The sequence below is a fragment of the Festucalex cinctus genome, chromosome 3 (genome assembly GCF_051991245.1).
Source record: "Festucalex cinctus isolate MCC-2025b chromosome 3, RoL_Fcin_1.0, whole genome shotgun sequence".
NCBI classification, from domain to species: domain Eukaryota; kingdom Metazoa; phylum Chordata; class Actinopteri; order Syngnathiformes; family Syngnathidae; genus Festucalex; species Festucalex cinctus.
In genome coordinates, this window is record NC_135413.1 from 17,703,745 (window position 1) to 17,729,989 (window position 26,245).

At 39.2% G+C, this 26,245-nt stretch overlaps 2 protein-coding genes across 4 annotated transcripts; both read left to right on the forward strand.

Annotated features, from left to right (window-relative positions):
- Nucleotides 1-3,992: 3,992 nt before the first annotated feature.
- pth1a (parathyroid hormone 1a) lies at nt 3,993-4,588 on the forward strand. Its single transcript, XM_077518128.1, has 2 exons — nt 3,993-4,196; nt 4,286-4,588. Exons 1-2 carry the CDS (start codon nt 4,114-4,116, stop codon nt 4,527-4,529), a joined length of 327 nt encoding a protein of 108 aa, XP_077374254.1. The 5' UTR covers nt 3,993-4,113; the 3' UTR covers nt 4,530-4,588.
- Nucleotides 4,589-5,120: 532 nt separating this feature from the next.
- Nucleotides 5,121-26,063, forward strand: LOC144015869 (BTB/POZ domain-containing protein 10-like). Of its 3 annotated transcripts, none has more exons than XM_077516277.1 (8): nt 5,121-5,289; nt 12,419-12,660; nt 13,402-13,723; nt 13,852-13,954; nt 16,210-16,330; nt 21,024-21,221; nt 22,527-22,637; nt 23,210-26,063. In XM_077516277.1, exons 2-8 carry the CDS (start codon nt 12,480-12,482, stop codon nt 23,623-23,625), a joined length of 1,452 nt encoding a protein of 483 aa, XP_077372403.1. In that variant the 5' UTR covers nt 5,121-5,289; nt 12,419-12,479; the 3' UTR covers nt 23,626-26,063. The 3 variants fall into 3 exon arrangements, with proteins under 3 accessions (XP_077372403.1, XP_077372402.1, XP_077372404.1); XM_077516276.1 differs by lacking the exon at nt 5,121-5,289 and adding an exon at nt 6,954-7,264; XM_077516278.1 differs by lacking the exons at nt 5,121-5,289; nt 12,419-12,660 and having other exon boundaries at nt 13,419-13,524; nt 13,604-13,723.
- Nucleotides 26,064-26,245: the final 182 nt, after the last annotated feature.

Genomic DNA, 26,245 nt, shown 5'->3' on the forward strand with positions numbered 1-26,245 from the left:
AAAAATAATGTGAAAGGTAGGCCTATAACCATGTGCTGTCTATTTACAGTACGTGTTGCTAGTTGTTGGTGTACCCTCCGTTAATGAAAGAAAAACCCTCAATGGTCACTGAAATCACTTGAAACTTACAAAAGTTACAATACAGTAAATTAAAAACTATTGAAAATTAAAATGTTTCAACTACTTTCTGGGATTAAAATATCTTAGAATAACTCAATAATGAGTTTTAATACTGTATAATGTGACCGGCTTTGGCAAAAAGGTCCTCATGTGTCAAAAAAATAAATAAAATAAAAATTGAAGTATTCCTATATTCAAATTCTACACTTAAGTCCCTTTAAAAGGATATATAATGCATGGACGTACCTCAAAATTGGACAAAGATACAACAATTTTAATGTTGGCAGGTTTAAATCTTTCCATCTTTCAAATGTCAATAGCAACCAGTACCTTGGGAAAAAATATAATCCTGAAATTTTCAGGAACTGTTAAAATATTACCCCATCCATTTTCTTAACTGCTTGCTCCTCACAAGGGTTGTGGGGGTGTTGGAGCCTATCCCAGCCGGCTTCGGACAGTAAGCGGCGTACATCCTGAACTGGTTGCCGGCCAAACGCAGGGCATGTTAAAAATATCAGTGGAAAGTAATTTCCAATCAGAGGTAACAACATCATCCGAGATTTAAACGCTTTAAAAGTCAAGGAAGTTTGACCTCTTAACAGATGACATCAGCCTCAACTTTGAAGATCACATTCAGCTTACAATTCACCTTCTGAGGAATCAGCCAAAGTTTGGTTGTTTTATTGTTACCCCTTGTGATATTTTCTTGTTTAAATAAATCATATTGCCGTAGTGGGAAATTTGATTTAATAATTTTGTGCGAATTAAAAGATTATTTAGCATTTGGCGTGTTCTGTGTCAAGTAAGTTTATTGATAACTTATCATGGATGTTATGTCTGAAATGCTTTGGTCACATAAAGAAAATGAAAATATTATGTAGACTTCTATTACAATTTTAACGTCTGTGCTGCTGGGAAATGAAACTTGAGAGCTCAAGGAAGCTCTTTATGGAGAAATCTCAAAATCCCCCCGACTGTGACTACTCATGTTATATTCCCATGCACCTTGTTACATCTACTTTCCACTCATTGAGGCAGCATGAGGTAAAGAGAGCGGCAAAGATCTGAATCCCAAGCTCAGGCCAGGGGTCAAAATTTTCGGCGAGTGTCACCTAAACATGCCGAGGCTCTGGTCTGTAATATCACAGGAAAGTAAATGGAGGTCAACTTCTTTGAAGGCTCCACGAGCACTATAAACCTGGTAAGGTTGCTGTGTAAACAACTTTAATCACTGACCACTCACTTTACAGAGAAATCGATAAGTGTGAATAAAGCACTGCAAGAGAACTTTCACCTGAATATCAATGTGAATATATTTGTTTGTTATATTTGTATTGTTTGGTAGTATTGTAACACCAAAAGCGTCATTGATTTTGTGTTGATTCTTTTGTGTGTGTGTTGATTAGGGGCAGACAAAACAAGTTTTACTTCCTTCTGTCCCTTTTCATTTCTTTTATTTTAAAGAGTGAAATAAATTTATTTGACTGATTGATTGATGTTTCTCCTAGATGAATTTCTTCAATTACCTGTATACAAGAATGATGATCAATGTGCGATACAGTATTTAGTTTTCGAATTCAACAATAGATTGAAAGCTCCTCATATGATGATAGATACAATTGATTGTATCTTTAAACAAAAAATAAACCAAATATCAGGGTCACGTGTTCACAGAGACTTTGTATCATGACATGCCATTCAGAGCGCCAACTAAATTGAGGAACAAATACTCTGGTGGCAACATATTAATATATGCATCCAATGTTGTGGGGGGGGGGCTTCCCTCATTTTTTATATAACAATCTGTTATCCTTGAGATACTTGCTGAAAAGTGGTATAACTGACAGATATTCCAGTTCATAAAGAAAATAGAGCCACTGACCCACTTCCCCCACAATGTCGTATAAAATATACTACTTACTGTCATTTATTGTGGTTCCTTCATACCCTGAATGAAAATAGTTTTTGTATTATACGCAACTATCTTTTAACATTCAACATTGAATTTCTATATCTAACACATTGAGGGGAAAACGGCTGCGGAATTGTTTCTGCATTGTACCCTGGCAACGTTGTTTGGTCTGCTAATTTACTGCCATGTATTTGTACACACAGAGTATATCAAGTTAAACCCAACAGCTTTTATCCCATGGCCAAAAAAGTTTAAATGAATCTCTATTTTGTATCTTTTAGCTGGAAATGACACAAGAAAATGCCAAATACTATGAGGTTGTGTAAAAGAATGACAACAGAATCCTATCGTATTTATTTGACTATTCAACATTGACAGCTCAACATAACTTCTCTCATTTGTTATTCAACAAATAAAAAGAAAGCAGACTTGATTTTATTATGGAGAAGCAATGAAAATAATACAATGTAATGATCATTGTAGGTACGATTGGTGTTGCCACAAAATTATTACAATGCTAAAGTTGGGAATATCATGAAGGATTTGAAATAAATGTGAAAACAAGGTAAATGTTAACACTTCAACAAGCCCTTGAATCAGTTACACAATACATACACGTGCACACACATCTCACTTAGAATAAAGAGAGTGACGATCTACAGGATTCCCCGCTGACGCCACCAGCAAACCTCGACATACTCTTTCATTCAGAAGGTATTCTCTGACGTCAGATGAGTGTAAAAGCTGCTTTTTGGGAAGCAAACTCTTTAAACAATACTAATTCTTGAGTAAAGACTCAATGTAACCATGGAGACTTGCTAATGGTCAAAGACGGTAACAAATCCATCCAAACGTGGCAACTATTGTTGTGCAGAAGGTTAAGAGTCAGATAAAAAGGTCAGATGTGAACAAATTGAAATGGCAAGTCCACGTGGAAGAAAAGGAAAAGCTTTCAACATTATTGCGCATGTTTGTTTAAGGTTTATTTCAGGTTTTGTTTGGTGGGAAAAGTATACAGTATAATTAATAGGGGTGTGAATTGCCTAGTACCTGACGATTCGATTCGTATCACGATTCACAGGTCACGATTCGATTCGATACCGATTAATCCCGATACGAATGGTCACGATTCGATACCGATTAATCCCGATACGAATTTATAAGTCGATTGTTGCGATTTTTTTCCATTCAAATTTAGAAAATACTATCAGTAAATTTGTACATGTACACTGTAAGATTTGTATGAATATATTTATCTAAAACTTGAGGCTTATAACCGTGAGCCACTGTACACAAACAGTTTGCAATCTGTTTCACATTTGAACAGCATTAAAATAAAAATATTAAGGCTTAATGTGCCGTTCATATAAAAAAAAAAAAAAAATCGATTCTGCCATTTATTGAATCGATTCGAGAATCGCGCGATGTAGTATCGCGATATATCGCCGAATCGATTTTTTTTTAACACCCCTAATAATTAATGTATTCATACGTTGCATCGTGAAAAACATGACAAGGTGTTTTTAAGGACAACTTGGATCTTTTCCTGTGAAACGCATGCATTTCTATAAAGGTTTGGAATTTTGGTCCCAAAGTGTTTGTGTCTTTGTTGTGTGGGCTTGTGTGTGTGTATTTTGGTTTGGTATGAGGATGGTGAAAGCCCATAGCGAGAAGGAGGTGTCATTCCTCTCCTGCCACCACCAGCGGTGTGACATCACCAGCACTCATGACGACAAGTCATCAATGGCTGGGCCAACCGGCTATAAAAGGAACTCCAGTCCAGCTTATATCATCACTGATAGCCACCATCAACCAAAGTACTTATAGAATTGAACTATGATTGTATTCACCATACACATGTAAGACTCAGGATAGGCTACAGCAGGTATGTTGAACTCCTTCTGTCTAGTAAATAGGGATTCACACTGTTTTGTTTTTTTGCCTATAAACCACACAGTGACTCACTCACTATTTAAGAACATTGACATGCAGATAATGCAGTAAAATTGAGCTAATGTGTATTGATTTGTAATTTTTAACATTATATTTCCACTTTTCACAGGTGATCAAGTTAGTTCATCATGAGAAGTTTTCATTGCCAAGTCCTCTTCATCTATCTGTGCATTTTGCACCTCTTCATTGCCACCGGAGGGCGCCCCCTCAGGTGAAACCCTTTAAATGCAAACGGCGTTCGCTTTAAAACTGTCCTCGTTTCTTAATATACGACTCATACTAAAAAAGCACGTTTCCTAGGAAAAGGACGGTGAGTGAGGTCCAGCTGATGCACAACCTCGGGGAGCACAAACAGGTGCAGGAGCGTCGTGACTGGCTACAGTTGAAGCTCCAGGGCATCCACACCGCTCTGGGCCACAGCCGATGGGAGGCGGGCCGGGCGAGGAGGAGGTTGTCTCCCGACGAGCTATCCGAACTGACCGGCCTGTCAGCAGAGGAGCTCCAGGAAGCCTTAGAAATATTTGAGAATCAAAACAAACCTTAGGAGTTTCACTTGATGGGACTCGGGAGACAATCGGACATGTACTACAGCAACAATTCCAGTTTTAGTTTTTTTGTTTTTTCCGTCCAACTTGGATACGCCCACATCCCCCACATCCCCCAAAACTGTTATTTTTCAGAAATTATATTTTCATGTTATTTGTAGTGGTATTTATTAAATTGTTATTTAAACAGCGACTAATATGTACAATGACGAGCAAAGACTTGAATAGGCACTTTATTCCTACATGGTTTTTTTTTTAAATCTATTTATTTGTAAAATGAAAGACCAACAGTTGGACCAACAGTGTCGTTATATTACTGGAGATTGATGTAAACATACATCTAAACGTACGCTTCAGCATATTTTGCTGTTGTGTCTATTTAAATTAGAAGTGAACAGTTTTGTTCCAAGTTTTATTGTATCATATGTGTTTGGTGGATTGTTTTTGCTATATTTTTATACGTATGGAAGATACATTTTAAAACGGCATTACGATTTTATTTTCTGTAAACTCTGTTCCTAAGAGCGCAATAAAAAAGGGAGGAGGAAAAAAAATGTCTGAGAAGTCATGATTCGTCCGTGATGTCTCGCGATAAGTCAACGACAGCAACCACAACAAAGAAGCCACAGGCAAATGTAGTTCATGGCAGCCCATGCTAAAAATGCTTAATGAAAGAAGAGTTACTTTATTCATTGAACCGAAGCTAATTGTGGTTTCTTGCCTGGAATAACACTTCTGTACTGGAATTTACAAGTAAAGGTAAAGAAAATGCGAACTTTTTACACAAACTAACGTTAACATTTTAACATGTCGGAGCAGTTAAGGCTGACCTACTAACCAAAACGCATGATATCCTTTGAAAAGTGATAGAAAAGTACGGAAGCGTCCGTAGAAATCCGTAGAAAATGTATTATTTTCTTCAGAGTTTACAATTTGTTCTGTTCCTTTCTTACGTCACCTGGTGGACATTATTTCAACTGCAAACTATAAATAAATCCACGGCTGACCTACTAATGATATCTCACCTCCACGAGCCTGAAAATTTAACAAATATAATAATGGTTTAATTGTGTGGTTCAAAGTAACAGTAATACTTTTGTGAGTCTGAACATACTTATTTTTTTATTACAATTTTTACCACTTTTTGTGACAGTGGCACATTGTTGCGTCACCTCCGGTGGTGCTGGTGTTGCCGGAAGTGGTTTCGCGGCAGCATGACACATTTGAACATACTGTACAAATGAAATATATTTATAAAACAAACAAACAAACAAAAACATTATCGTTCAGAGTAATTGAATCAATCAATTGAAATTTCTCTGCACACCAAAAAATATATCAGCAATAATAATTTTTGTTTCTATTATTTGCTAGTGAAGTTTTCTCTAATTGCTTCAAGTTAAAAGAGACTTTATACACAAGCTACTATTAAAATTTAGAACATCAGTTTTTATTATTTATTTATTTATTTACAATTACTTAACTGTACATAGTCCATTGCATATATCAATATGATGACTGTATGGACAGGTCGAAAAAAATCTTTCTTTCTTTCTTTCTTTCTTTCTTTCTTTCTTTCTTTCTTTCTTTCTTTCTTTCTTTCTTTCTATCTTGAGTGCTGGAGTCCTGCAGGTTTTAGAGGTTTCCCTGCTCCAACACACCTGATTCCAATGAACAAGATCGTTATTAGGCTTCTTATCAATCAGGTGTGTTGGAGAAGGGAAACATCATTATACTATTGGTCAGTCCCCACTTGAGTCAGTGGTTTGTTTATTTATTGTTTGTTTGTTTACACATTATTGACCAATGTAGAGTGTTGAAAATGCTCCAGTTATAATGAATGTCTCAACAAACATGCCATTTATTTGGTTTCCTGAAAATTATAGTTTTGGAGATGCAAGCTTTTCCACCTGAAGGAAGTGACATGTTTTCTCAGGCTATTTTTCACCATACATAAAAAAAAATGCTCTTAACTTTTATAAAAGTGGCTGCAACTTGACAATAGGAAAATGCTGGTGACAATACTTCAGCATTACTGTTTTCCTTCCTTCCTTCCTTCCTTCCTTCCTTCCTTCCTTCCTTCCTTCCTTCCTTCCTTCCTTCCTTCCTTCCTTCCTTCTTTGTTTTTTTTTGTTATTTTTTGTTTGTTTGTTTGTTTTCTTTTTTTTAACCAAGTGCTACGGATTGAGTGTAAATCATTTGCTGGAGCACAGGCTATATAATGAGATCCATTATGCTACATTTGAGCTTTAAAAATAATATTCTACTCAGTGTGAAATTGACCAAAGTGCTGAAATGTCAGTTTACTCCAATATCCTACCCGGAACTCTTCAGGTTTGATCAACATTTACAAAACTGAGGCTGCGCGAGGCTGGGGGGAAGTGGGCATTTACGAGCGGCACCCGAAGGCAGCATCGCTCTGATTCAGTCAAGCACGCGGCCATTCACAGTTTAAGCTCTCTTCTGAGGCTCTGAATCACTCGCCGGCGCACGCTATCCATTTTCTTGATGTGGACACGTTCGTAGGTGTGGGACGAGGTTGGTGGGTTTAGCGTTGAGAGCTTCAAGTCGAGTTTGTGAAACGATGCCGATGAAGTTGGAAAGTAATGAGCGAGGATGCTGAAAGTGACGGCAAGCCCGCTTTGTTCGGAGGAGCGCAAGGCTTATGTGCCGCTGTCATCCCGTGTCTCATCCCTTGCTGCTTTGTCTACTCTTGGCCCGCTGATCGGGACCGGTAGGTCTGCTTGCTTTTAGCTTCATCATAGACTTTGTTTAGTGTATTCTGTTTTTATTATTATTATGTCATGATAGCGGGGCAACACTAACTGACTGTCTTATCTAACTCTCTTACTGATTATTTATATATATATATCGTTGCTAATAGAAATGTCAGCTTTCAACACTGAATGTACTCAGAATCGCCTTTTTGAAATTCCACATGGTAAGCGATATCTCTTGAAGTGCTTGCCCTCCTACAGCATTTATTGCTGGTGCTACTGCTTTTGCCTCGGTCTGTGTCAGCAGCCACTAAATAATTGATGAGTCCCTCACCCCCTGAGTCTTTCACCTCTTGCTTTTAATAGATAGCCATGACAGCCTGTATTATTATCATGGATAAGTCATTTGTGATACTGTGAACCTAAGCCTTTACATCTATACACACACGTGGCTCCAGGCCATCGACCTAGTCAGCAAGATTAGGTTTAATTGTGTTCAAACACAGACTGCTTTCTAACAAGAAGCTTCTTGAGAGCAACTGGGCTACTAGTGACCGCTTCTTTACTGATATACATGTGCATTGTTTGTGAGAAGATGCCAAAAAGAAGCTTTCCCTGAATTGCATCCTCAGCTCCTTTGTTCCCCTCACCAACCATACTGGTCTGGCCGCTTGGCTGTCTGCCAGTTTGGCTGCTTTTGTTTTTATTATCCAATTTCGGCCAGCAATTAGAATCTCCTTTGAGATTAGACCTCGATATGCGAAGGAGCAAGAGTGCATGTTCCGTGTTTGGGCACAGGAGGTTGTCTGGTCTGTAAAGCTGTTACCTGCTGAGCTGTAATCTGCTTTTGTGACCCTTTTCTTCAAGGACATTGCAGCTGTGCTTCAAAGAATTTTTTTTAAGATGCTAATCATGGTTTGTAACGTGTTATTTCTGCTCTCCCTACTGGATTAGGTCTGATTTAACAGATTTAATAGTTGCCCATGCCACATAAATTACATATCCGAAGCATTACTAATCGGGAGCCAATCAAAGTCTATTCATGACCTTGTCTGGATTTTATGTACCAGATAACACAAGATTGGAACTCCAAGATGATTTGCGAGCATGTCACACAAATGTCATCGTTAACCCACTATGCTGTATAATGGGTTGCACTGTCTGGGTCTCCTTTTGAGACATGATGAGCTAATGAGTCACCTGCTCCCTGACTCATACAATTTGACATATGCATTGTACCTTTTCTAACCTATCAAATACTGAAAAAGAAAACCTAGCAGAGAAAAACATTAAATATTCAAAATTCAAATTGAGACAATATTTTGATCAGGGAGGGCATTTGACTAGATTTTTGCATCTATTTTGGGGGAAATTACCAATGAATGTACTATTATTATTATAATTTTCCAAATCTGATGTCTTGTTGAACTTCTTTAGACTGCATATTACTGAATCAACAGTGCGTGTGCTGTTCATACATTATGCCTCAACTCCACACAACTAACAAGTCGCACAATTAGTTATTGATTAAACAAATATTATGCCCATTGCCCATACCTAATTGTGAAGATATTGTTTCAATATTTACATGTAGAGTAATTTTTTCACTATTACATTCACATTTTATGTCGTAGAGTAGTTTGTGGATAATGTTGATGTTTGATAATGCTGCGTTTGAGACAGACACATGGAAGTCAGAATTATCCCACCGAGACCACAAAGTGTGCCAGGCAAGCATAACAAAAGTATGGTTGACACTGCTATAAGATGTTTTGTTTGTGAATAAAAAGATAATTTTATTCAGTCCTGAGATTGTTTTTGTTGTTTTAAACACAGTTTACTAAATAATTTGAAGCAAAATTAAAACAACATATGTACACACCACAATCTTTTCTGGAGCAGAAGATCCAACTAGGATTTTCCATCCATCCATTTTCTTAACCGCTTGCTCCTGACAAGGGTCGCGGAGGGTGCTGGAGCCCATCTCGGCTGGCTTCGGGCAGTAGGCGGGGCACACCCTGAACTGGCTGCCAGCCAATTGCAGCAACTAGGATTTTGATTACACAGAATATGATCGAAATTGTGTTACAGTAGTTAAAACATGCTGTTAGCATGACACCGTTTTCTACTTGTCTTAAAAAAAACTAATTTAGAAATAAAATTACATTCTAACCAATAAACCAAGTTTTAGTTTTTCAAGTCGGAGAGGTAAAACAGTGGCCTCAATGAGCAAAGGTGATTTACCAATATTAGTCATTCTTAAAATTACAGAAAATAGGGATGTAACGATATCCAAACGTCACGATACGATATTATCACCATATGAAGCTCACGATACGCTAATTATCACGATATTGTGGGGAGGTTGGCGATATTTAAAAAAGGTCACAATATTATAAAAAAAAAATGAGCTTGTACTTAAAAAAAGCACAATATTGTGCTTTTGTACATAACTGCAATGAGATATTATTATTATGTTTTATTATTAGTATTTCTTATTGTTATTGTTGTTGTTATGTTATGTTGTTAATGCACGCACACATCGAGTTTCTCCACATATTGACTTTATCCCTTCATCTGACAATTAGTGTAGATTTTCAGCATAGAAGGGCTAAAACATCCCTAATGTAAATTAAATTGCACTAAAAAGCTAGCCACGAGAGGGTGCTAGAACTGCAGAAATGGAAATCAACCTGACTTTTTTTTAACAGATGTGTTGCATTTAAATATTGTGAACATGATGATGACGATATTGTGGCAGTTTTAATAACCCAATATCACGATATTGTACTTATCGTTACATCCCTAATGGCAAATACTATGTCCCTTACATTCAGTGCTCTACTATGTGGATGTGGAAGATATATTGGACTGTTCTTTGCAGTGTCCCTTTAAGCATTACATGGCACATCACTATGCTTTTTCTGCATCCAGCGAAATAACCACTGCCTTTTTATCATACCGCTGTGACATACTAATCAAGTTAAAGAGTCTCCTAATATTATTAGTAGAATGAAGACCTTTAATAAAACCTGTTTGATCACTATGAATAATTGTCGAGATTACCGTCTCTAATCGAGATGCCAAGGCCTTAGCGATAATTTTAATATCGGTATTAATTAGTGATATCGGTCGGTAACTTGACGGGAGGGTGGGGTCTTTTTCTGGCTTTAATAAAAGTTTAATTGCTGCTATATTCATATCTTGACGTATATCACCCTTACTTTTAATTTCAGTTACTACTCTTAGAAATAATGGAGCAAACATTAACCAGAAATGTTTAAAAAATATAGCCGGAAAGCCGTCTGGACCAGGTGCTCTGCCATTAGGCATACTGTCTAAAGCACGATACAACTCATCTATAGTAAGCGGGGTATCGAGAATATCTTTATGTTCAATAGATAACTGAGGTATATTTAAGCTGTTTAGGAATTCCTCAATATATTCAGAGTTAGGTCTATTAATTTCTGTGTATAGATTTCGATAATAGTTATAAAAAATATGGTTAATTTCTTCTGGTGATTGTGTGCATTCACCATTTATATCTTTAATAGCCGTTATAAGAGATTTTTCCCGATTCCGTTGAAGTTGATTTGCCAGGAATTTACCTGATTTATTATTATGTTCAAAATTATTATATCTCAACTGTTGTATTATAAACTCTGTCTTTTTAGATAACATGTTATCTAACTGTATTTTTATATTCTGTAGTTCTATCCATATTTGATTATTTGGGTTTAATACATATTCATCCGTTAGTTGTTTAATTTTATCTTCCAGGTATTTTTCTAATTTTTGATCCTGTTTCTTTTTATAAGTTGAATATGATATAATTTTCCCTCTAATTACCGCTTTCCCTGCTTCCCAGAGAAGAGATGGAGATATATTTGGAGAGTCATTTATTTCCAAAAAATCTGCCCACTCCCTTCTAATAATTTTATCAAACTCTACGTCTTTCAGTAATGAGATGTTAAAGCGCCATATCGGGGGAGGTTTAAAGGTAGAGTCAATTTGTAGAGTGAGGGAGACTGGTGCATGATCACTTATAATTATAGAATGTATTTTTATAGCAGTTTTATCAACAATAGAATTATTTGTAAGGAAAAAATCAATTCTTGAGAATGATCGGTGCACAGCAGAGAAGAAAGTAAATTCCTTCTTAGTTGGGTTTTGAAGTCTCCAGCCATCGCTGAGGCCAAAATCCTCCATATATTCATCTATTACTTTAGCGGATCGTAATCGCCTTGTATATATCGTATTATTAGAACGATCTATTAACGGGTTCAAGACCGTGTTAAAATCACCTCCAATAATAATAGTAGAATTTGTTGCTAAATCGAGTAACCGAGAGAAAAATTCATGGAAAAAATCAGGGTCATCATTATTTGGGGCATATAAATTACCAATTGTATATACTTTATTAAATATAGTTACCTGGATAATAATATATCGGCCCTCTAAATCTGTTACTATATTATTTAGAGTAAAGAATAAATTCTTATGTATAAGTATAGAGACACCTCTTTGTCTACTATTATAGGAGGCAGAGTAAACTTGACTAAAATTTTTATCTATAAATAATTTTTCTTCTGATTTTTGTAAGTGGGTTTCTTGTAGGAGACAAATATCTGCCTTAAATTTTGAGAGATGGTCTAAATTTTTTATTCTTTTTGCCTGGGAGCGAGCGCCACACACATTCCAGGAGACCAGAACTAATTTCTGCATACAAGCAATATAGACTCAGTCTTATGTATACATCTATATAAGCTGCTTATTAATATTAACATATTGTAGGATAGCAAAAGAGTAATTAGGCAATTTATATAATTTATATAAAGAGAGAGATAGCAAGTAGATAAGTATAATAGTGAAGAAACGTGGGGGGAAGTGAGTGTGAAGGAAATCTGTGGGGGATTCAACATAACAATACACCAGTAAATGGTGACCTAAGCGAGATTATTATTATTATTATACTGTCTGAAATTTGGTCTCAGTTGCAGGACATGGATCTTGCAACAGGATAATGACTCAAAACACAACAAAAACACCCAAGAATGTCAAAAGGAAAAGCATTGAGCTATTCTGAAGTTACTGTCGGGGCATCAATTTTTAAATTGTTATTAATTCAATCCTGACAAAACTATTTGCATGTGTTGCTTTCCTCGTAACAGGCAGTGTGGTGTGTCAGTGTTGGACTGCGAGCAGCAGCAGCAGAGGTGGGCCGCCGGGACCATGAGTGTGCACGGGGCCGGCGCCACCAGTGATGCCAGCAGCAGCGTGAGAGGAGGAGGTGAATATTACTGGGAGCAGCGGCGGCGCTCCAGTGACCGTTCACGGGATTCGTCCCACGAGAGAGGAGAGAGTCAGGTGACCCCCTGCATCCGGAATGTTACATCCCCCACTCGGCAACATGGTGAGGAGAACGACGCTAATTGGCTCATTTACTGCCAGCCCAGTATAAATGGATCTTTGACGTCAAAAGCCGTCAATGGCAGGGAATGAGTTAAAAGTCGCATTTCCGTCAAGTAGTCCAGTTCAATTCACCACGATACACTTTGGAACAGTACACCCTGAATATACTGCTTGTGTATTAGGGCTGAATAATTTTGAAAAATAACAGCTATTTTTTTCCTTCCCTCAATAATAACCGTACGATTGCAATTCAATATGTGATTATTTTTCAAGGTCTTCTTCTTCTTCCTTCTTCCTTTTTGTCTTTTTCCTTCTTCTTCCTTTTCTTCTTTTTCTTCTTATCTTTTGGTTTTCATAAATTGGACTTGCGCTAAAATAGTCAAATTAATTAGTGTTAAAATTGTTAGATTTTAGAGTTTTTAATAGTGAAAGAATGATGTTCCTTGTATCTCACTGAGCGGCAAATGCATGTGAATATAACTAATTTGGGGCTTTGGTCAGGGTTTGTAAAAGGCTTCAAAAGATGTTCGCAGACAGTAAAAAAATTGTATGAATATGAACGAAATGTCTTTGCGACAAGTAAAAACTGTCTCGAACATCTTGAAACCCGAAATTTCACTACGTTCGCCACTCAGTGAGTTTTCCCATTTATTTTTATTAATAATGTTTTCAGATCCCACTGTACTTGTTGGAAATGTATTAAATGTGTATTAAATATGTTAAATCCTTCTCCTCCCCCCAGACCGAGAACGTGGTGATGGCGGCTCCTCCTCCAGATCATCCAGTCCACGCCCCCCACGGGTTGCGCTTCCCTGTACAAACGTTGGAGGGGCCCTGTTTGCCGGACAACCGTCTCGGCCCTTTGGTACTGCTGTTGGCGACCACCACCCCAAGACCCTTGGCCAAGGACCGTGCGATATGATCTATGTGTATGACCTCAGCAGTAAAGAGGTTCATCGTGGCGGCCTGCGAGTCGGCGAACGAGTGACTCTTATTGTGGACAATACGAGATTTGTGGTGGATCCGGCCATATTCACAGCTCAGCCCAACACCATGCTCGGCAGGTAAGAACAAAGACGGTGACTGCCTCTCACGTCTCATGCTTTTTCTTCTATAAATAGGTTGCCTATCAACAGTTTTGTTTACGTGTGTCGATTCAAAAAGCTCGTTCTTCTTTCTCATCTGTTTTCAGGATGTTTGGTTCTGGGCGGGACAACAATTTCACTAGACCCAATGAAAAAGGAGAATTTGAAGTAGCTGATGGTATCAGTTCCACAGTGTTTCGTGCAATCTTGGTAAGAACTGCCTGACAGTTTCACACTTAGTCTTATTGCCTTATTGACTTCCCTTGCTGTCCTTTTGCACATCACTTTTCCTGTTGTCAAACTTGTGTTCCTCCCCATTCCTGCTTTAATTCAGTGATTCTCCACTCTTGCATTACACCTACAGGAGCTTTTAGGCCATCCCAAATGCAAATATTGCAGTCTAACTGTGCGCATGGGAGGAGTTTTCTCGTTGACTCGTTAGGGTCCGTGAATAGCGTTAAATGCCAGTTCTCCTCTTGTGGATGATGTCGCCGTCCACACGTGTGGCGCTCAAACGCAGTTAGAGCCAGATTACTGTGACAATTCAACTCAATTGTGAATCTTAGGTTAGCTTAGCAATTAGCGTGGCTTCTCCATCTTTCATTATCAACATGAGGAAAGATGGAGAAGCCATGCTAATGATAATAACGACATTTTCTCTTTGTGACAACGATACATGTCAGAAGTGTTGCTTATTCATGGCGATGGAGATGATGATTACTGGCTCTGGAACGTGTTCAGCTGCTCCAGCTAGCCAGCTGAAGCTAATTGCTAGCTAGTAGGCGCGGGTTAAGTAGCATTGAGCTGCTGTCGGTGGATCTCACTCTGCTTCTTCTATCCTTACATCCTTTCTTTATTCCTTCCTCTGGTCTCTTGGGGTGTCCCTAATTTAGATGTTTCTGGGGTTGGTGAAAGATTCTGGTTTGTAACTCTGTGGAGAGTAGATTGTGTCTGGTCGGTGCTGGATTTCACTTTGTTTCATCTTTCTTTTCTTTGATCCTTCCTCTGGTCTCCTGACAACTTCATGACTCTGGTGGGACTCTGAAGTATTCGGTTAAAGGTGAAGGGTATGGGATTTCTTTTAGGATTTAAACACCAGCACAATGGGTCTGAAATGAAATTAATGAAATTTACCTGCAGACTTTCAGATTTAAATTGAGGGTATTTACATCCAAATCAGGTGAACAATGTTCTTGCTTTGGGGAATTTGCCTTTCAGCTGTTTGTGTTAGATCAGTATTATTGAGGTCAGGTGATTGACATGGCCAGTTCAATATCAGCCGGGGTGATCAGCCAGAGAGGGACGTGCACCTTGCCATGCACTGCTGTCATGATCCCGGGATCGAGGGTGCGGCAGGTTTATACATGATTTCCATAAACGCAAACTCCGTGTGGCTATTTGAGCTGGCGTTAGTGAATTAGACTCTGTATATCAATGAGTCTCATTTGCATTGCGTCAAATGTATACAAATTACCTAATTTACATACACGCAAATAATACCGGTGCACCGGGGTAAAATCTCATTGGCAGATCACTTAGTGACGGATTTCCCCATCTGCGCGTTTAGTGAATTAGGAGCTCCTGGATTGCTCCATTCTTACCGGTTAGCGCCTCGCAAAGGCTATCCTAACCTTTAGTGAATCTATCCGTCAGTTTGTAAACAGGAGCAGATTGAAAAGACGAGACTTGGCCACACCCAACTCATTTAGTAGTCAAAAACACACAGAAGTCTGGCGAGTCTTGGCCAAGCCCACCAAAATCGGCTCCGTTGATGCTAGGCTAACAGTAGACCTTCCTAGTGGAGCCTGCAACTCTACAACAAGGTACAATTTCGTGAAAATTTCTTTTGATACAGTATTAGGGCGTCCAGAGGATGGTTGGTGTCATTGCTGCAAAGCTCATTTCAGGGGATCTTTAAATGCTGAAAAATTTTCTCGTTTTGACCTAACAATAAATAATTATTTGAATAGTCACGATTTCAAGTATTGCCAAAATAATCGTGATTATTATTTTTTCTATAATCGAGCAGCCCTACATCTAAAACCGTTCTTCGAGACAATTAGGTGACGATGTAGGTAATATCATGGAGATAGTTCCCACTGCAGCCTGAGGGTGTTTCCTCCAACATGTTGGCCAGGCTGCAAGCAGACATGAAGAGGTGGGAAAGTGGAGCAGGCAGTGTGACGACAGCAGCTTTCTCCTCCTCACCCATTATACTCGCCTCCCACCCGCAGGCTCCCTCTTTTACTTCCTATGATGCTGCCAGATTTTTTTTTACGTAGGTCAGCACTCCACTCCCCCCCGCATCTATTTCCCACACACATTTCTCTCGCTCCCTCAGCGAGTGAAGCAGCAGCATCAATAATGGCGTTTTGTTTCCCATCCTCCGCGTGTGTGTTTGTGTGCGTGAACGCCCGCCTCCCTGCTCACTTCTTCACTCGTGTGCATGGCGCTGAAAATGGCAGGATTACTACAAATCGGGGATAATCCGCTGCCCTGACGGCATTTCCATTCCTGAGCTGAGGGAGGCATGTGACTACCTGTGTATCTCCTTCAACTACAGCACCATCAAGTGCAGAGACCTCAGTGAGTATTTGCACCGTGTGCACGCGAACGTACCACTATCGTTTGTGGATGTGCTGCTGCCTTGGGTAAGTGTCATGAATGCAATCTTGATTTTGCACATTTAAGCGCCGAAAGCATGTTGTTTACATGAGGGTTGTAAACAAACTCGTTTTTGAGTCTGTTGTCCTTTATAATAGCAAGTTTAGACGTAATTTACTGTGTGTGACTGTTGCGTTTGCGTCGGACTTTAAAATTGTGCCTGCTTGAGTGTGTGGGAGGGGCAGCCTATGTGTGTGCGTTGATGGCCTAACTAGGTCATGATTAGCTGAGAGATTTTTGGTGTTTTATTAAGGCGCAGCACCAACTCACACGAGCAGGTCTGATTCCCAAAGAACCATAGTATAACATTGAGCTTCATTTATCGGTCAGCTCAGATTAGGCATCTGGTGGAAATGTTAAGTCATCTAACTCATAATAATATACAGAGATTTCAATCAAGAATAGTGCCAGAATTTTCCAGAGACAGTTGTCACGCTAAAATGTACCAAAACAAAGTCCATGGAAATGGTAAATATTTGGCAGCGTATTCATACTGGCGAGATTTCAAGCGGGCAACAGTTACAACTAGGGGTGTCACGATTCGCCAACTCCACGATTCGATTTAAATTTCGATTTTGGGGTCACGATTCGATTTTTTTTTTCGATTTTTTTTTTTTTTTTTTTTTTTCGCTCCCCCACTTTATAACACAGAGGCATATGCTTCTGTAGGCTAAGGCTAGTCTATGATCATTGGTTCTATTCATTGTACAGTAAATCTTATTTCAAAAGATCGGCTACATATAGGTGATGCAATTTCCATATTATTTTTGTGTAAATTTATGTAATATATGATAATTGACATTAGGCAGGAATGATCAAATTCAAAGAATTTATTTACAATATAAAGTTAACCGTCTTGTTCTTACTGAAGTGTAAAATAAAAAATAAAAAAACAAAAACAAAAAGTCACAGTGGGTGCCTGCCATCTATTGACTGTTTTTGGTTACAACAGTGTGCTGTGCGTTCCTCTTAAAATAATGTGCAATGTGCAACAACAACAAAAAATATATTGTATCCAAAGTCATGGAACAAATACAGCCTGAACAAACTATATCCCAACATTTACAGTTGCTGGGCATACTGTAGCGTGGTTCAAGTACACTAATTAAATGTTTGAATCCAGCGTTTTCCAAGGCTGCAGGTCTGCTGCTATAAATAGACCTATGGATCTGGCGTTTCGCGCGAGCTGAAGTGTGTGGAAGTTTCACTGTAAATGAGGATGAAATAGTTGGTTGGACCGTTGTTTTCCCACTTCTAGTTGAATTTGATAAATCTAAATCTTTGTGATGCCTGCGTAAATGTCCCGTCATGTTTGTCGTGTTTCCCGTTGTTATAGGCTGGCGGCTCGGGCCCGCCGCCGGCTCCGCTCCCCTAGTATGTATGTGTGTGTTTGTGTCGGCTGGTGCCCGTATAATGGTACTTCAGTTTGAATGCGCCAGCGCGACACTCTGATTGGAGGACTGTGCCAGCGCGACACTCCGATTGGACGACTGTGCCAGCGCGACACTCCGATTGGACGACTGTGCCAGCGCGACACTCCGATTGGACGACTGTGCCAGCGCGACGCTATTGTGTATCCGTGTATTATACCCCTATTGGTTATTGTTGTTTCTCCTCCGTTCTGTCAGTTCTGTCAAATGCGGTTATTATTTGTTCACCTTCCACTTTCACTCCCTTGTCAAACCCCTGCCTGAAATTTCAATTAAAACTACTCAGATGTTAAAGTCGACCCGTGTTTATCTACTCTATATTTTCTGTTATTGTGTTACTTCCCTTCCCCTTGACGAGCCGGGCGTAACACCGTGGCCGAGTACAGTACGCGCACATAGCATATCTTGCAACTGTGGTCTTTTTATCGACAACGTGAACGTTGTCGACATAACTCACCGGGAACGCAAAATGTTTCCAAACTGGTGACGAGAGAAGCGGGAGCGGCTTGAAGCACCATTGCTGTGTCTGTCCGCGCTTGCCATCATGACTGCAGGAGAAGTCAGCTAACAAGTGCCGTTAGCTAGTAGCTGAATGGCTGCGTCTCATTTGCTTTCCTGGGAGGTGGCGGTGGCGGCGGTGGCGGCGGTGGCGGCGGGCGCGAGGGGGGGGGGGCATCGAATCGTGTGTCCTCTCTTCTATTTCGATGCTCGAAATCGTGACGTAATTTCGATCGATTTCGATAAAAAATCGAAATCGTGACACCCTTAGTTACAACATGTTCTCAACAAGAAGTGATTACTCAACATCATCCAACTGGATTATCCTCCTGTGTGTGAAACATGAGGAAGTGTTTTTTTCCCCTTTGTGATCAATAATTAATAGCTAAAAAGGAAAAAAAACCTGTCCACTTGTATGACTGTTCAAATGGAATTCAGATGCTACGATCTGATGACAGCGAGGAATTTAAATGCCAATATCTAACAATTTTCATTGTTTACATCAGGAACAGATTCCATGCTTTCTACTAGTAATGGGAAAATGAAACTTCATGAACCACTTGTGATACTCTTCGAGATAGTGCTCTTGGTTTAAAGATAAAAGGCCAGCGCAATGGCAAGTGTTTACATTTCCACTGCATCTTTAACCCGAGAGAAGCATGTAGAGTGGTGGTGTCCAAATTATGGCCCGTGGGCAATTTGCAGCCCGCTATCCATCTTCTACTGGTCCTCAGCAAATACAAAAACTAACTTAAACACAGCCAGCTTTTCTAGATATGCAAATAAACTATTTACAACTAAAATAGAAATATTTTGAAGTCAGATATTTCAGTTTCAGAAGCAAAAATGTTTTCCTCCATGTTCTGCTGTCTGTGTAAGGGTCTGACTTGTGAACATATCAGATTAATGATCAACTAAAATCCTCAAGTAATAAATGCTTAAAAATAGTACTTTTATTTACTCTTCCTTTAATTCTGAATGTGGAGATTGGCTCAGGGCTGGGGTGGATCTATTCCAGTGGGATACAGGGGTGTGGGCCACCCCAAAATCATGAAAATCCCACATTGTTTGTCTTGTTTAAGTAAGTACATTTTATTGTGGGAATGCTGAAGCATTCCCACATATGTTATTGTGATTTTTATTCCCCACATTTTGTTTGCCATGTAACAACTCCCACATAATACTTCGAATTTACATTGTTCAAATTTCAACTTTCTTCAAAAATTCACTCCTCCTGGAGTATATATCGTCTGATTCCACATTACTTACAGTATTCGCACAATTTAATGTTAGATATCAACTTTCCCCCATTCATTTTCAATGGGAGAGACATTGAGCTATTTCTAAGTGTCACTTTCCACGCCCACTTCCATGCATAGAACTTATCATGGTTCACCAGGTGTTTGATACTGCTCGTTGGCACAGTTGGTTAAGTGCATTGTCGAGTCACTAAGAGGTAATCATTTCATAATTTATCTCCCAATTTACTTCATAAGTATTCCACATACATTCAAATCTTAGCATTCAGCTTTCAGCATTCCCACGCAATTTCTCTAAGAAATTGCACTTAGTCTAGTTTATATAGAACCTTTCACAGACAAAAGTTTTTCACAGTTAAAGTTGATCACATAGATAGAAACAATGAAATGCAAAATACAAGAAGTAAAACAAAATAGAGGTCAAAAAGACAGATTTAAAGTTTTTTAAAAATAACTTGGAAAAAAAACAAACAAACTAAAGTGACCCTGGTATTCTTACTCTGTATGCGGGCCTCAAAGGAAAAAGTTTGGACATCACTGATGTGTTTCATGAAGCTTCATTTCCCCATCACTACTCCAGACCAGCATTCAAAATGCTGAACATAAAACGAATGATCGTTAACGAAATACAATTCAACTCTCGTCTCTCACAAGTTAAAGGGATACATGACTCATTGAACCATTTTCAGGAGTAAAAGGTTTATATGTTGTCTATAATTTGATAACTTCCTTATTTTTCATGTACAATTAATACCTTTTAAAACAAATTTTCCCACTTGCTGTCGACTGAAGATGACATCACCTGTGCTGAGGAAGTTGGTACCGACTAATCATGGCTCACCTGTTTTCTGGGTTTGGTCAGCAAACGGAGCCATGATTGGTTGATACCTACTTCCTCAACACAGGTGATGTCATCGTCAGTTGCCAGCAAGTAGAAAAAAATCATTTTTAAAGGTATTAATTGTACATGAAAAGTAACGAAGTTACCATATTAATTATAGACAAAATATTAAATTTTTACTGCTGAAAATGGTTCAACCAAGTCAAGTATCCCTTTAAAAGCAGTTTAGGCTCTCTTTACTGAAATAGATCCTCACTCATTCACTGCCATTGACGAACATACTTGTTAATCATGCTTTTCAATGGAATGGTTGGTGGAGGGTTTGAATCGAACTTTTTTTCCCCCAGACTCTATTTCATGTGGTAGATTTGGTGTTTACTTATAGTCCTATAATATATCCTATAATATCTAGTCCCAGTTTCAGAATTGAATTTTGCCTTTGAAGCCTTCCTTTACCATAACAAGTGTTGTGATAGTTACGGGTAATGCCAAACTTTTGGAAATCCAGACATTTCCTGTTCTTACTGCTTGAAAAACCAGGATAACGCAACATCTACAACTAGACTTATTGTGTATCGCCCCTGTAGGCGCCCTGATGCACGAGCTGTCAAACGACGGGGCCAGGCGTCAGTTTGAGTGCTACCTGGAGGAGATGGTGCTGCCGCTGATGGTGGCCAGCGCACAGAGCGGGGAGAGGGAGTGCCACGTGGTGGTGCTGACCGACGACGACGTGGTGGACTGGGATGAGGAGTACCCGCCGCAGATGGGAGAGGAGTACTCGCAGAGTAAGACTCTTGTTGTTGGAGTTGTCCGATCAATAAGGGCATGTTTGTACGGTAACAATCAAATCTAGCATTTGATTTTAACCACTTCAAAATTTGGAAAGACTTTGTCATGGTGTTGATCTTGAAGGTGTGTCAACATTTTTGACGGGTACTCAGTACCTGCGTGTGCATGTTAGTTTTCACAGACTGGCTTGCAAATAAGGGTTGGGAATGTGATATAATTTTATTGCAAAGTAAAAATAACATGATACACCTATTACACGGTAATCAATATAATGGAAGAAAGTCAGTTACAATTTCTCACTTTTTTTCAAACCAGACAACTGTTAAGCTAGCAAGATTTGGGCAGCTAACACGGCACTTCCTGTTACCGCTCTCAATTCAATTGTTCAGTTTCAGAAAATGAAGCTTCATGAAGCACTTGTGATATTTTTTTTACTCTTCAAGATGGTGCTCTTGGTTTATAGATCAATGCTAGTGCAGGGGTCAGAAATCTTTGCTGTCAAAAGAGACGTTTTCGGCTAAAACAAAAACAAAAATCTGTTTGGAGCCGCAAAACATTTGAATTTGTGAGTGTCAGTCTAATGTATTGAGGGCCCAACAGCTAATTAGAGATGGACCAGAACAGGAAAACATGACAACGGCATCCAATATGTAGATTCATTTTCTGCTACCGCTTGTCTACTCTTTTTTTTTTTTTTTTTTTTTTGATTAAATTTCCACTCTCCTCTTGAAAGGGACATTCAGTGATCCCTAGCGCCATCTAGTGGTCAAAGAATACCATTAGAAGCGCGAAGAAGCACGCACACTCCGGCGGCTCAGAGAAACCACACTTCACAAGTCTGCCACCACGCCTTATTTTTCGTGAGCAAACGAGCATCTCGGCTCGCGACGCCGAAAGACCGAGAGAGCCGGAATTAGCCGGAGCAGCTAACAGTAGCAGCTAGTCACTAGCTGCTAGTGAGAGTTAGTCAGAGCCATTGGCTAGAGCGGCAAACAATGGCTAGTGGGAGGAGCAAGTAAAAAAAAAAAAAAACTAAAATTAAAAAAAAATAAAAATTGTAAAAGCTTGCCAGAACAAAGCAGAACAGGTCAAGCGACGGGTCTAATCATGGGAGTTAGTAACGACCACCTGCAAGCCCCAGCTGATGAGCGGTTATATGATCGGCTTATGTAGAGCCATTTTCCATGATATGGTTGCTTTTATGCTCAAGTGTGGAGGCCCACAGGAGAAACTCTAGTGCTTAACAAATTTGTTTACTCGTCAGCAACATGACATAATTGTCTCTGTATATTTCTTAACAGTCATCTACAGCACCAAACTGTACCGCTTCTTCAAATACATTGAAAACCGAGACGTGGCCAAGTCGGTGCTGAAGGAAAGAGGACTGAAGAAGATCCGATTGGGAATCGAAGGTATAGTTCAACTGCCAAAATTAACATTTTACATGCAAGGCAATCTTCACGTTACATTGCTGTCTTTGAAAGGTCATATGGGGGATTTATAGAGCGAGCATGGAAAAAACTAACCACCACAAGTACAATTCAGTAGTCAGTGTTGTGTAGCCTTGCATGTTAACTCTTTGACCACCAAAAACGTTTAATAACGACTAGTAAAATCACGATGTATGCCGCCATAAACATTAAATGACGTCAACTACCTTTTTTTTTTTTTTTTTTAAATCAATGTCTAAGTGCACCGCTGCCTGGTCAATGGGTTGTGGAATCAAAAACACTCATTAACTATGGCTAGCAGATGGCAGCATTGAATCTGAGGAAATAGAACGTTTTCAAGGATGATGTAAATAATCAAAGCCTTTGTCATATTAAAGTTTTTTTGTGGCAGTAAAAGAGTTAACATGACACAGAAAAAAAAAACAATTAATAAAAAGTCACTTAAAAAAAACACATTTTTGAAAAGCAAATTAAAACAAGCTGAATTAAAAAGTCCAAATGAAAAATCCCCAACTATTGTAACCCCGCTGCAGGCTACCCAACCTACAAGGAGAAGGTCAAACGGCGCCCCGGAGGTCGCCCAGAGGTCATCTACAACTACGTGCAGCGTCCTTTCATCCGCATGTCATGGGAAAAAGAAGAAGGCAAGAGCCGCCACGTGGACTTTCAGTGCGTCAAGTCCAAGTCCACCACCAACCTGGCCGCCGCCGCCGCCGACATCCCCCAGGACCAGCTGGTGGTCCTGCACCCGCCGGGCCCGCAGGTAGACGAGCTGGACGCGCCCCCGCAGCCGGGCGCGCACGACCATCACCTGCCGCCGCCGGCCTCCCAGCGAGTTCAGGACAACCACAGCCCGGCCGCTCACGGTCCGCCGCTCGGCAACCCGCAGCACAATCAGGCGGCTTACCGCTCCGAAACCGAGCCAGACCCGCCCTCGCCTTCTGCGTGACACCCGCCCACACAACGCAACAAGTAGACGTGACTTCGAGGCTGGATTTCCACCACAGGCGTTTACCAAAATGTATTCGATATCCTTGATATCCAGCTTCTAGTACATGTACTAGTACACTCTTTGGCCTCACTAGTAAGTAGTGATGGTAAAATGAAGCTTTTTTTTTTTTTTTACTCCTCTAGATGGTGCTCTTTAAAGATGCAGTGGATGCTTAATCAATTTCCATTGCACTAGCATCCAAGAGCACCTAGAGGCATAAAAAAAATATTACTAGTGGTTAATGAAGCTTCATTTTACCATCACTAGCCTACTAGTAAGACATTTATTTCAGCTCTCTAATAGAAGTAGTGTTCCCTTGTTTATCACAGGTGTTAGGTTCCAAAAACTGCCCGCAATGAAATGGAAATCTGCGTTAAAAGAAAAAATAATAAAATAAAATAAAATCCTGTTAATTATATATATATATATATATATATATATATATATATATATATATATATATATATTAATTTATTATATATGTTTTACCTTATTATAAATGCTTTTTAATTCATGTTCTTTTTTCATTTACATTAATTTTTTTCCATTAAAAGTATGTTGTTTTTTTATTTACCTTTTACATTATAAAGCACAGTATATATATTTTTTCATTTGTTTTTTCGATTTTTAGTTTATTGCTTTATTAGTTTTATGCTTTTTTATTAATTGTTTTTGTTTTTTTCATTTAGTCTTTTTTTTTCCATTAAAAGTATGTTTTTTGTTTGTTTTTTTAAATTGTTATGCAGCACAGTATATATATTTTTTATATCTCCGGAACGCAATGTTGAGGAGCGACGAAAGGTCTCGTTGAGACAAATACGCGGATGCCCCGGTTGGACGTAGGGTTCGAGAGATATGGCCGCACAAAGACCAAAATAATAAACCAAAAAAAAAAAAAAAAAACACGCTGTAAGAATCTGCGAAACAGTGAGGCCACGAAAGATGAACTTGTAATAAACGAGGGAACACTGTAGACTCGTATGCTGTTTGTCCTCACAAGTTAAACCAATGATTCTCAAATTGTGGTGCCCTCTAGTGGTAATTGTAATTGTGTGCAGAAATGCCAACTAGCTTGTAGCAGTGATGGTGAAATTAAGCTCCACGAACTGCTTGCTGTATTTATATTTTTTATTTTTTATTTTTTGTTCCTCTGGATGACTACTACGACGAATCATTCTACTTAGTATTGAGGACGAGTATACTACTAGTAAACGGACCTCAACACGGCTATCAAATCAATTCTCAAAAGGCACACAATCAACTATTTTTTGCAGTGATGTCAGAAATTCACAGCGAAAATCCAGCCCAAGTCATGTCATCCCTTGGGAGGCTTGTGGTAACATTTTGAAGCACAGACTGGCCTTGATCAGCAACGCAGCTCTTCTCCACCCTTGTGGCAAAACATCACTTTGCCTTGTCGCGTCGAGCTGCAGCTCCCCCCATAGACAAACAGCACATGAACTGGGCTCGTCATCCACCTTGATCATGTTTGGTTTTATTTATCATACGAATTCACTGTGTTTTGTCAACACGAGACGGTACAACAAGCCGCAACTTATTTAAGAGCATGTGGCTTCTTCGCTAAATGTCGTCTTTAAAGTTGGCAGCCTGAGAGGGATTTGTTTGCATTCCTTTACAACTATATGCTGAAACAATATTTATTATAATTAATATTTATTATTACCTTTGTAAAAAGAGAATATTTGGCACAGTTTTTTTTATTTGGCATTGTGTAAATGGTCATGAAGGCGTGGCTACTCAGCGTATACTAAAAAGTTCAGTATTCTCCACAAATTGAAACATACACATGGCTTGTGTCCAAATTCACAAGGCTGGGTCCTCCGAAGGCCGAATTTGTCGGCTGCATGACGTCACTCCCGGCGCGACTCGACAACACGCACAGGCGTTTGATTTTTTTATTTGTTGCCCTTTTGTCTTTTATTTGAAATGGAAATGCCCTATGCTCTACTGTTAAAGAAGAAAAGAAAAGAAAAAATGAAAAAAAAAAAACTTACATATGAATGCATTGTCAATGTTGCCTGTCTGTAGTGCATTGACTGGCAGTCCGTGTTGTCGAGTCGCGCAGGGAGTGACGTCATGCAACCGACAAATTCGGACGACCCAGCCTTGTGAATTTGGACACAGGCACTGAGAGAAGTTGGAGAAGCCATATTGAATGTGGCCACTAGATGTCACATTTGACACGTTTTGAATTGTGAACTACGACACTGCACCACACCAGTCTTCTGACGAATTTACAGTTCGAAATGTAAGGGTCCTTCCATGACGATATTGCACATTATTCATCACTGCTGTAAGCACAATCTGATGTCAATGTTGAGATTTTTTTTTTTTTTTTTTTTTTTACTTTATAATAAAACAAATCTTGATCTGTTGACTTCATTATTTCTATGGACAGTTACTATGACATGAGCTAACAGCACCATGCATTTTTGCGGGATTATATAACAATTATCAGTGGTACTACGACTATCGATTCATGTCATCCATACAACCATTTTCCCAAACCGCGTATCCGCATTTTAGGGTCGCGGGTAATAATAATAATAATAATAAT